This window comes from Pseudorasbora parva, chromosome 19 (assembly GCF_024679245.1).
Source record: "Pseudorasbora parva isolate DD20220531a chromosome 19, ASM2467924v1, whole genome shotgun sequence".
Lineage (NCBI taxonomy): Eukaryota > Metazoa > Chordata > Actinopteri > Cypriniformes > Gobionidae > Pseudorasbora > Pseudorasbora parva.
In genome coordinates, this window is record NC_090190.1 from 27,574,673 (window position 1) to 27,587,322 (window position 12,650).

At 35.4% G+C, this 12,650-nt stretch overlaps 1 protein-coding gene across 1 annotated transcript; it reads right to left on the reverse strand.

Annotated features, from left to right (window-relative positions):
• Positions 1–392: 392 nt before the first annotated feature.
• spaca4l (sperm acrosome associated 4 like) lies at positions 393–8,754 on the reverse strand. Its single transcript, XM_067425198.1, has 3 exons — positions 8,610–8,754; positions 1,497–1,607; positions 393–1,201 (listed from the first exon to the last, which is right to left on the reverse strand). Exons 1-3 carry the CDS (start codon positions 8,659–8,661, stop codon positions 969–971), a joined length of 396 nt encoding a protein of 131 aa, XP_067281299.1. The 5' UTR covers positions 8,662–8,754; the 3' UTR covers positions 393–968.
• Between the last annotated feature and the right edge of the window lie 3,896 nt (positions 8,755–12,650).

Genomic DNA, 12,650 nt, shown 5'->3' on the forward strand with positions numbered 1-12,650 from the left:
GAAGACCCATCCCCACTGAGATGGATGGCATTGTGGGACCAATGCCCATGGGGATGAGCAGACAGTCGCCAATGGTGTTTCTAGCCTGGGGTGGACATTGTCTGGCCGAGGGCCAGCGCTGTGACCTAAAATATAAATCAGTCACTGTGCGCAGTTCAACCTTGGCTCAAAATAGTGGGAATTATTGTAATAATAAAAGAAAGGTTGCCTGTGTGTACTGAAGAGACAGAAATATAACCATTTTGAAATAAATAGATCTAATAAAAAGTACCTTATTATTATTATTATTATTATTATTATTAAAAGTAGTAATAGAATTGTACTACTTTGTTCAGCATCTCATATGGCCACTCTGAAGATCATGAATGACACTGACATCAACAACAAACCACAAAAGTTAAACTCATTTATTTCAATCTTATATTTGCAGTGACAACACCTTATTCGTGTAGCTGCTTCCTGCAATCTGACATCACCTCAGGCATGCTTGCGCTTCATACTTTGGAAGCTGCTAATAGATTCATGCTCTTTACAGTTATTTATTCCAAGATTATCAGCTTTAACAAGCAAACAAACAAACAAGCAAATGAACAACACCATGCTGAAAGCGTTACAAATTTGACAAAAATACAGATAAAAAAAGATAAACCCACACAACGTTTAAACTAAATGAGACATCAGGAGAAATAAAATCATAAAAATACACAGCATTTGCTATTAACAAATAAAAGGTTTATTTAACAATGGTTTTATTATTCAAACACCCATAAAGAAGAGTAAAACAATCTGTTCGATTGTGTGTATGTGTGTGTGTGTGTGTGTGTGTGTGTGTGTGTGTGTGTGTGTGTGTGTGTGTGTGTGTGTGTGTGTGTGTGTGTGTGTGTGAGAGAGAGAGAGAGAGAGAGAGAGAGAGAGAGAGAGAGAGAGAGAGAGAGAGAGAGAGAGAGAGAGAGAGAGAATTATCCTCTTCAAATGAGGATTTTGACCATGAACAAGGAGGTGATGATAGTGAAGGCCATGCTGACAGCAGAGAAGTGAAAGTGACTCAGAGCTGAGTTACACAGGTCAGTAGAACAGCAGGTCTTTTCCATTGTGTAAAAGGTCACTTTTGAACTTGAGTTGGAAGGGAAAGACACCTGTTCCGTTTTATTGCATTTGGCCAATTCAAGACATCCTTTCATCTTAATATCCACAAAACCAGCTGAAATTGAGATGCAAGAAAATGTAGATTAAGCTTTAAAATATAATAGAAAAAAAGTCTGAGAACACAAAATAAATGCTAAAAATAACAATGTTCTTTACCCTAGAAAGAGTAACAAATAATAAAAATATAATATAAAACAAATTATTCAGTTTTAGAATATTTTTAATATTTCTATGCTATAATTCTCTTTTAAGAAAATTAGAAAATAATTGTTTAATTAACATTTTTGTCATTTGGAGAAGTTGAAAAAAATGTGAGGGTGTTCAACATCTTTTGAACAGCACAAACTTACCAGCTTTCCCTACTCCACTGAAGCAGTGCTGACCAGCATCACATGTTGTTTTGGTTGTAAAGCAAAGACTCCCAACACCCAGATCACATTTATAACACTGCAGGGCCTGACCTGAAAGAAAGCAAATTCAAGCTGTTATTGATATGGCCCTCATGTAATTTATTAAAATATAGTATAAATTACTATTTCTTGATATAATAATAATAATGACATAGTAATAAATGTCTGAATACCCTGTTTTACTGGAAAGGTAAGGTCTAAAAGAGTTATTGCCCAATTTTGCAGATTTGTTTCTCATACTGATGTAATTAAGCAAGTAAAATTTTCGACATTTCTCAACTCTTTCTCCTCTCAATGTGTCCTCTCAATGAGATGTTCTGGGTTGTGGTGAGTGTGAGTCATGTGAAGCACCTGAAGCATTCCCATAACAAGAAGAAACGCTTGAAAATGACTATAAACCCTGCGGTTCTGGTCTGGTTTCTATACTACAATATGAGTGCTAAATGATGTCATTCACAGCCACAGAGGGATGGATAGTGCACGTAAACTAGTTAACTACAAAAAGATCTACAATAATAGTTCACCCAAATATGAAAAAAAATCCTTTCCTTTTCTAACCAATTTTGAAAGAACATAAAAATGCTATTCGAGTCGATAACCCTCTATACCTTTATGGCTATACATTATAGAGATGCAAATCATGGTAGTCCAAGTACACTGAAAATAATTGGCATTGAGCATATTCCTAAATCAATAAGAGCAGGAGATAGAGTTACATGCTTTTAAAAACAGAGTCTTTCTGGATCTATACACTGAAAGCAACTACATTTCCAGGCTTAAACGGAGTGCTAGATTTTGTACCATTTTTTTTAATATCATTTAGTCATTTCTAGTAATATGTTGCATCATGAATTATTTAATGTTTTTTAATTTAATTATATGAATTACTTGATTTATGTATTGCTATGTCTTACTTAATTTCAATGTGGAATATATACAATTTATTTATTTCACTTGTTATTTTTTTCATTGTTTTTTTTTCAGTTTTTTTCCATTTATTATAATTTATAATTTAAATCTATATATTTATTCCCCCCCCCCCTCTCTCTCAATTAATGGCTGGTTAAAAATGAGCTTGAGATGTTGTTTGTTATACACACCCTGATGAAGGCATGTAAAGCCACAACATGTAGGTGTATCTGTCACCATTTTTTAAATGCTTAAGCCATGAATAAATAAATGCTTTTTAACTTTTTCAACACACCCATTGAGTGCCTTGGACTACTTTGGCTTCTCAATCTTGAAATAGCTTTTATTTGTTAAAGAGATAACATTTAATGGTTATATACTTTAATATTTGGAGAACATGTACAAATGTACCCTTTGCGCACACACACACACACACACACACACACACACACACACACACACACACACACACACACACACACACACACACACACACACACACACACACACACACACACACACACACACACACACGAAGACAGAAACTGAATAGTCCCACTTTCAAAAGAGAGAAAAAAAATCTACAGAGGCTGGTTTCGGTCACACCCTGGGTGGAAGTTAAAACTTTTAAGGATCAAAGATTAAGGCAGTGACCTATCTACCACACCCACTCACCAACGTTTGATCCTTTTTGTCTTTGAAAACAATACTATATTTATGAATCTTTTTTACCTTTAAGGATTTAAAAAAAAAAATCTTATTACAGTTATTTACGATTGCTTAAGCACAATTTTGAAAAAAAGGGCTAATTTTGTCAAAACACTACACGCAGTTCACACATCAACACACACAAGTAGCAGAACACCTCAGTTCTTTTACAAAATGAAACACTTCTTTAAAATTGTGACAATAATTTAACAAAACCCAATTTTGACACTGGCACATACATGGTTCATACAATCTGATTCTGTTTATTAATCTACCCACTGCTGTTCTCAATCATAAATAGTTGTAAAATTTCTACTTTTCTAATGATATAATGTGGGTTTGATTTTTGTCGGAGATTTTATTAGAGTAAAGTATATGAATCATTTGATCAAACAGTACATTTTAACCAAGGTTGCGCGAATCACATCTGGCAAATTTGGTCCCCGCCTTCTTTGTCCATGTCCTACTCCAGGTCTACCTCTTCCAACCCCCCTACCCACTGAGCCATTAAACGCTGTCAAACACCACTTTGTTACAAAATAATTTGCTACAAATAGTGATAAGCAAACATATTTATATATTTTTTTCTATCATTCATAAGGATTCAGATCTACAGAGTTATTTTTGGTTTTGTAAGATTTGGCCAAGCATAGACTTGATTGTGACATGTCAGATAATTACTCTTCCCTCTTTTCTGTGAAATGTCTCTCTTTTCTTATATCCCTGTTAAACCTGTTTTCCAGGCACATGCTCATTTGATCTTCTTTAGAGCACATTGCCTCACTGACAGTCTGATGGGTGGAGGTTACAGAGAATGTCTTTAAAACCAAATGTTCTTTGAGACTCTACTAAATAAATAGCCACTTGGTTACTAACTTAGTAGTTGCTGAGACAATGTTGTCTCTACAAGATTCCAAGTTTAATTATAGAAATAAAAGACATGGAACACTTGTTAGTGGTAAGATTTAAAGCTACGTCAAATAGTTTCCACAATTACTCAGAGTTTTGTAATGTTTTAAAAACATCACATGGTTTGTCTGTAACAAATGCAGGCTAAAGGATAGCTAAACATTTGCAACAGAGTGGTTCTGGAAAATTCACATAGGAAATTCTGAAATTCTGTTTACTAAACCACTTATGACATTTCTCATTAGTAACATATTGACTGAACCGTCAGTTCTAATTATCTTACATAGCAACTCTCTAAATTGAGTAAATTGTTGTACATTCTGGTGTAACATTGGAACAACTAATATTTATATGAACATAACACTTTGAACTATAAAGAGAAAGAAGCATGGCCTTAAATGCAACTTTCCATTGTGATAGCTTTATCTAAAATATGTGAAACTGGTGTAGATAAAATAGGAATGAAGATTATCTTAAAGTTAAGTTGCCTCAGGCTGCAGCCTGAAGGTGCTGCTTGGGTTTCAGATGTTGAAGATTTCAGAAGCATCAGACAGGGTTTTCCATAGCAATAGTACAAAACACAATATCTATTGCATATATGAAGTACAGTATTGCAAATATTAATATATGCTTCAGTATATAGTTCATTTGCTGAATATAAATGACATCTTTGTGATATGTTTATTAATATCAACATGTATAGAACATTTTCTACTCCTTGGCGACTGAATTGGAAAAGCGATCCAAATATTTTCGTAGTAATTATTAGTAGTACTATAACTTATCATATTTATTAAAACGTCTTCATGATAACTGGACTGGAAAATAGAGTGAGGAAATCAACTCAGCATCAATTTGTGTATTGAGAAGCATAGTATTCCGCAGAGTGGCATGGTAAACTCCATCTAAAAATTACAATTGTTTTATAGCCTAGTTATTTACTGTCGCACTTTTGTTGTTGGGAAATTTGGTGTTGGCTATATGTAATGACCCCTGTACACACCCAAATCATGTATAGGACATGTATAACATGACATTGGTGTAAATATAATTTATTAGCAATATTCTAAGTGATCTATCAGCTATAACATATTTAAATATTTTGTGTATGAACCCATACAGTAGCCTAGCCTAGTGAAATACATATATTTTTATGTGATTTGACAGTTTATTTTTTTAAATATAAAAAATCGAAAAGGTGTGAATCATACATGACACCTAGATGAACACTTTACATATGGTTTTCAGTCATTCTCTTCAAATGTTATTAGTAGCCATGTTTACATGCAGCGGCGTAGCACCAAATTTTGGGCCCTGGGTACAAACCATCTTGCTGGGCCCCATACCATGTATGTGTATGTATAGAAAACTGACTTCTAAGGGCCCCTTCCTGCCTCGGGCCCTGGTTACTCGGTACCCTTCCCCCCAGTCCAACGCCCCTGTTTACATGCACACTTTTTTGTCATTCCGATTAATATAATTCCGATTCAAAGATTCAGTGGACTGTTTACATGAGACTGGTTTAAACTACATCTAAACTGGTTTACAAGTTCTGACTTTCAATCGCAATCATCACAGAGCAGTTTGTCTGCCGCTTCAGAAATGTCGACGCTGTCCTCTCCAGCAGCTGGAATCTGTTCACGGATGCCATAGCAACTCTCAACGGCCAGCAGGACTTACACGGTTTTATAAAAGCTATTTATTTGTTGTAAAGTGTTATCATCTCAGAAAAAAATAATTCATCTCTCAGGGGCAGTTGAAGTAAAAAATGCCTAGGACAAACGCTGTCAAGATGAGAGGATGTAGCCAGGCTATGTCTGTGCCATTATGGCAATATTATCTTCATAACTTCTTAAGAAATAAAAAGTTTACCCCTCAGAAAAAATAAGTTTCCTCTCAACATTATCGCCTGCGTGAGCGCGGTCAGTGGTGAAGGCGCGCTGTATAAAGCACACTGCGTCATATAAGGACGCACACTGAAAGGTAATCGGGTCAGGTCGTTTACATGGTTACAGTTTTCGTTTGATCGGTTCATGAAAAGGTTTATCCGACCCCTCTCAAACCGATTACAGTTTTATTCGGTTTGAGCATTTTTATTCCGATTGAGGTGTTTATGGACTATTTTCATTCGGATAGGACTTTTAAACCAATTACAGTGCTCCATTTAAACGCACCTAGTGTTAGAAACGTATTTACCAATCTTGTATATGTAACTTTTCAGACAGTCCCTAAATGCGCAAAAAATATGAAACGTCCAACATCAAGCCAACTTTATGCCAGTCACATGTGCTTTGGTTCTGCTATAATATTTGTTTTAAACTATTTTCAATGCTGAAATAGAACAAAACTCCAGAGTTTCAGCGATGACTAATCTGAACGCCTCTGATTATTCGACATTGCATTCATAAACTCAAAAGAATTGCGTATGATCTATTGAGCAACTTGATTACAACAGATGCCTTTTGAGAAGACTACAATACAATTTAACTCGCCAAAGGGGCTATTGGGAGTGACTGCAAATGTCTGGTTGGCAGGTGTTAATGTCAAGCCCTGGTTATTGTGAATGCATGTTGTTGACCTCATATTAATTGAACTACCTTTAGCATTTGTACTTTTAAACATGTATTTGTCATAATTGAACAAACACTGCCCCCATTGACACTCAGTATATTTTTTATGCTAGATGCTGTTTTCAACCCATAATCTCATAAAGCTGTGCTACAAATCTTTGCCCTCAGTTTTTCTGAATGAGCTGTAGATTTTCTATCCATTTTGGTTTCACACAAATGCTTAATTTAAACTTAATGTGATCCCTCTCTTATAGTTCCAATCCATATGTTTACTGCAATGTTTCCTAAAACAGGAAATTCAAGAATTTGTTGTCTGACAAAATAATGGAAAACACTTCAAAAATCCATCAATGTTTTTATTTAATTATGGAACATTTTTAGTCAGTTAAATATGTAATAATAGCTTTACACTCTCAGAAAAAAGGTACACTTCTTTACCTCTAAATGGTGCATTTTATTCCCTGAGAGTGTGAGGTATAAGTTATATTTAATATATCTGTTATATTATTACTCATCTGAGCTTTTGGAGTTATTTCCACTGCAGGTAATTTGTTAATACTTTAACGGTTTTTATGTTTAATCTGAAAATAATCGCCTCATTGTAATCTGTTCTAATCTGATTTCTTGCCAACTTTAAAGATAAAAATTAAACAGCAAACAGCCAAAATTATTTCATCTATTCATCTCACTGTTAAAAGTAAAGGTTCTTTATTGGAAGAAACTTTAATATCCATGGATTTTTCCTTGCACAAAAGGTTTCCTAGAGCAAAAAGGATTATTAAAATAATTTTCTTCACACAAAGAGAAACCCAAAATGGTTCTTCTATAGCATTTAAATCTTCCATTTGGAACTATTTTTTATGAGGGCTGACACGCCCTTATGAAAGAAAATATATTGCAGTATATTGGAAAATATCATGTAATACATTAGGCAATATATTCACATATATGATATTTAATATTTATATTTTCCAATATGTTGCAATGTATTGAAAGCAGCAATCATTTGTATTTTTTGCAATGTATTACATGAATATATAATATATTGTACAATAACATCAAAACGGTATATTATTTAAAATATGTTATTATATATTTCAGATAATATATTGGTATATTTTATTTTGGATAATCGGTACACCTCAATATTTCAACAGTTTGTTTAAAGCTCAATAAGGTCCAGTCAAAATTGTATGGTGATAAAATGTACTTGAAAATGTGTGCTGCTGCCTATTTGCATGTGATATGTTGCAATTCGTGATAGATTAATTTTTTGCCACCAGTTCTTTTCAGTCACACTTTAGCCAAGAAAATGAGCAGGCACCAAAGATAAAAACTAAAGTGAGATTACATAAATATAAGTTTTAATAAAAATTATAATCTATAAAGAAACAATGGGCTCTTTTCAATATAGGCTAGGTTACTCTGTAAAACACAACTGAACTTCCAAAAATAATACCAGAGGGATGACAAATCTTATATCAAATGTGGTCTAAAGCTCAACAGACTGGTTCTTTAGTGGGCAAAATCTGTCCCACTAAAGAAGTCTCTCTCTCTCCCTACAATCAAACATCGACAAATGGGCCCGAATTAACCAGACTTTCCATTATAACGTTATACCAACATGTTACATACCGCATTAGCTGCTATAAAACATAAAATGTTCTAAAAATCCAGAGTAGGCTATTTTTCTTTTTGGAAGCTGTAGACTCACATAACTGAAAAAATTATCCCAATAGGCTCCTACTCATAAGAATGACTCATACACCACAGGCATATTGATTCATTATGTTAGTGACGGGCGGATCCGCTTATTCCACAGTGACTGAATTAATGTGGAATGAAAGTAGCTCATTCCTCAAACAAATAAACTGGCCAGAAAAAAACAAACAAATAACCTACAGCGATTATATAGTTGTTATTCGAAGCCAAATTCACAATATGAAAGAAAACTTACCCACTGCGAAATACAGAACGACTGCAAAGAGGCAGAAAATGATTTTGTTCATCGTTCTTGCTGTAGTTGAGTTCAAGTAGAAGACCGTTAGACTCTAGTCAGACTGTTGTGAACAGCGGAGATCCGCTAGATTTATAGAACCACACCCATGACACCGCCCGTTACATTTCTAAACATGCAGCGACCTGTATCCAGGGCGCGGTGTAGCTAAACACACACATACACACACACAAGGGAAAAACCTCCCAAACATTCCATTTTTGTTTCGAGAATGTTGGAATGATCAACGTTTCTTTTCTATCAGCTTGATTTATTAGAAACTATGTATTATAGCCTACAATTAGCCTAATATTCTTTCTTAATTTTTTTTTCTATATTATAAATGAAGTGTGTTCAATAGGAAATAAACACAAGCAAACGGTCAAAAGCAGAAAGTAAACCTTGTTAAAGTACAGGATTTATACTGTCTGGATCCCAGACAGCAATCATCTGAATCATTGTTGATATTGAAATTTCAATGCAAAATAAATGTTGAATCAACATTACCATGAAACCTGCCGTTATTAATGTTGATAGCAACAACATTGGGAAAACATTGATCTATAGTTATCTTTATGCCTGATTATGCATTGATATTTGGTTTACCGGGCGATTGTGAATGTTTTGATTTGTGTCATTGATTTAGAGTTGACCGAACGAGCTGTTGTTGAAAAGTCATCAACATATATAAATTTGTGGGGTGTGTATTTCATGTATGTTTTAATACTTCAACAAAGTAATAGTTTTGTAGTTTAATTCAAATGAACCAATGCACATATCCACATATCCATAAACAAACTCCAGCTAGTCCAAACTTACTAGAACCAGGAAGTATGATCATATTAGTCCAGTTCTGTCAACACTGCACTGGCTCCCTATTAAACATTGCATACATTTTAAAATCTTGCTTATTACTTACAAAGCACTAAATAGTTTAGCTCCCCGGTACTTAAGCGAGCTCTTAACACATTATACTCCATCACGTCTATTGCGGTCTCAAAACTCTGGCCAGTTGATAATACCTAGAATATCTAAATCAACTGCAGGCGGTCGATCATTTTCCTATTTAGCTCCTAAACTGTGGAATAGTCTTCCTAGCATTGTTCGGGAAGCAGACACACTCTGTCAGTTTAAATCTAGACTAAAAACACATCTCTTTACTATGGCATACACATAGAACATTTTTAACTTTCATTATTCAATTCAATTGACTGATTGTTAGGCTGCATTAACTAGGTCAGCCGGAACCGGGAACACTTCCCATAACACCTGATGTACTCGTTACACCATAAAAAGAGTGGCATCTACGCTAATGTTAGTCTCTCTGTTTATCCCAAGGTTTATCCCGGATCTGGGCCCTGTCCGGATCGGATGGTGGACCTGCTTGGACATGACCAACGCATCCTGGAGTGTCTGCTGAGCCATGTCAAATGGTGTCTCCTCCGAATCTTGTCTCCTCCGAATCTCCGCCTCACTGGCACAACATGCTCAAAACCCGTCTTCGGCGCAATAATTCCGATCTTTCATGTATTCATACTCTTGTGTAATCGACGCCCCATCCTAAATAAATCTGTCTCTTCCGTGATACCCTGAAATTTTGAATATTCCAATCTAATATGATTTCTGACCTGTAAGGTTGCCAGAATAATAATCTTACACGGTGTGCTAATAGGCCAGAGGAGAACTGGCACTGAGTCTGGTTTCTCCCAAGGTTTATTTTCTCCATCATGCCCCGATGGAGTTTTGGTTCCTTGCCACTGTCGCCTTTGGCTTGGCTTGCTCAGTTGGGGACACTAAAAAATATGATTAAAGTTATTCAACTTATTATACAAATGGAATGTATGAATTAGGTCTTGTTTAATTCTGTAGACTTTAGTGCTGATCTGCCAACATTGTCGCTATGTGATAAATTGGAATGGGCTGATAACATCACTGTTTTCTCCGGTGCGACTGTGCAGCCAAATCTGGTTTTGTGGCAATATTGTCCTGTTTGACACTGTGAAGCTGCTTTGACACAATCGTGATTGTAAAAGCGCTATATAAATAAAGTTGATTGATTGATTGATTGACATATTGGGCAATTTTGAAAAGTGCTTTGAATGTAGGGAAAACCTGATAGGCTAGCCTACAACACTGGACCAATTGCCTTATCCGATCACTGAAAAACCCTAGGCCTAGGCTACTGAATTTGTTTCCAAGTGTGCAAATATTTTCTGTTTAACTTAAAGGCTAATTTTTTGCAGTGTGCTTGTATTTTCTGTTTTAGATGCTACACAGCAGATGGGGACAGCCACCGTCACCCAATTTACTTTTGCCCACAGGCTGTGGAAAAGTGACTTCCAGACCGGAGGGACTGGACAAAAAAACATTCAGACATCACAGGACCATGAACTGTAAATAGGCTAAACAGGACAATAATGAAATATGAGGCCAATGAAGTGAATTTATTTTTACATTAGGCCTACATAGTGTGGTGTGGGCTGTGTTTTAGGCTAGGCTAAAGGATATAGGCATACAAGCTTTCAAATGTTCCATCACTTTTTAACATCCTGTATGTAGATAAAGCAGGATATTCATTATAGGCTATTTAATTTATGGCATTACATTTTCGTACGCCTATAGTCATTTTCTATGGCTTAATAATGATTGAAATTCCCTTGAAATCACGTTGATCCCTAGTTAAAATTTCAACATTGTTTCTATATTCCTGATAATTGAAATACCATTAAAATTCTGTTGATCTATGGACAGGATTTCAACATTGTTTCAATAATAAAACAAAATGCAAAATGATGTTGAAACAACATCTGATTTCGATGTTGATTCAATGACTTAATGTTTACAACACAATGTTGATTTAACATATTTTCAATGACTGTTTGCTATCTGGGTACGGCCCGGATCCATCTTGAACAAGTAGATTAATAAGGCCAAATATTGCTCTTTTGATATATAATGTAATAATCATTATGGCAATATTGTGGAAAGTATTAGTATATATTAGATGACAATTATAGTGTGTTTAAATAAGGAAGCGCAACAAGAATAGATGTAGCACAACGTCTTAAGGCTAAAAGTAGCTCCTAAATTGCAGATTTAGAAGAAACTCTTACAAATAATTGGCGTGTCAGTCCTAATTTTAGGATTTTTTTATTTTTATTTTTTAGGAGTATGCATTTTAGCACTAAGACTAACGCTTAAATCCGTGTGGTGGTCAAGAGCTAAGTCACCAAAAGAGTAGCCTGACGTGGTCATACTCAATTCTAGTCAGAATATGAGTCTGAAACCGCTCCATTGGGCTGTGATTATGAGGCGTGTTTCAACCGAACCAAGAAAGACATCAATTGGATAGACCTACAACCAATCAGAGCAACGAAGCGACGCATTGTCAAATGTCAACAGAGTTCAACTGCACTGTGTTGCCAAGTCCGCGTTTTTTCTGCGGGTTATTTTCTATGTCTGCGGGTTGAAGCGACTATTATGTGATATATAGACCCATGAGTGCGAATTTTAGCAGGCAACCTTGCCAAAATAACACATTTTACCCCCGAGAAGCTATTACGGCTAGTAGTTGGCGCGTTTTGTTGTAAAAACTTGGCAACCCTGTCTGCACGCGCACTGAAATCAGGCTGGAATACACGATCTTTGCCAGTGTTGTAAAATAATTTAATGATACACAGAGTAGGGGAGAGCAGGGGCGAAAGTACCATTTTTCAGAAAAACGCACTTTTATAAGAAAATATTTTAGACAGAGATATACATTTGCTCTGGTCAATATCTCACAAGTGTGGTCTATCAATAGCAGGTGGTATTTTGTACAAATACAGAACGACTACAGTATAATATCACTTTGAACATAAGATGAAGATTGTTACTTTTGACCCCATCGGGTGGGACGAAAGTAACACACAGGTGGGCCAAAAGTAACACCACAATATAAGCTAGATTGTTTTGTGTTACTCTTGTTTTTATTAAACATACCTGACTATGACCTTGTTAATA

What these genes read in the sequence shown, in the direction of transcription:
- spaca4l (XM_067425198.1), bottom strand. Translation starts at nt 8,661, where the DNA reads ATGAACAAAATCATTTTCTGCCTCTTTGCAGTCGTTCTGTATTTCGCA. An exon ending in CGTTCTGTATTTCGCAGTGG is followed by an intron (nt 1,608 to 8,609) that starts GTAAGTTTTCTT and finishes GCTTTCTTTCAG; the next exon opens with GTCAGGCCCTGCAGTGTTAT. An exon ending in CAGTGGAGTAGGGAAAGCTG is followed by an intron (nt 1,202 to 1,496) that starts GTAAGTTTGTGC and finishes TCTCAATTTCAG; the next exon opens with CTGGTTTTGTGGATATTAAG.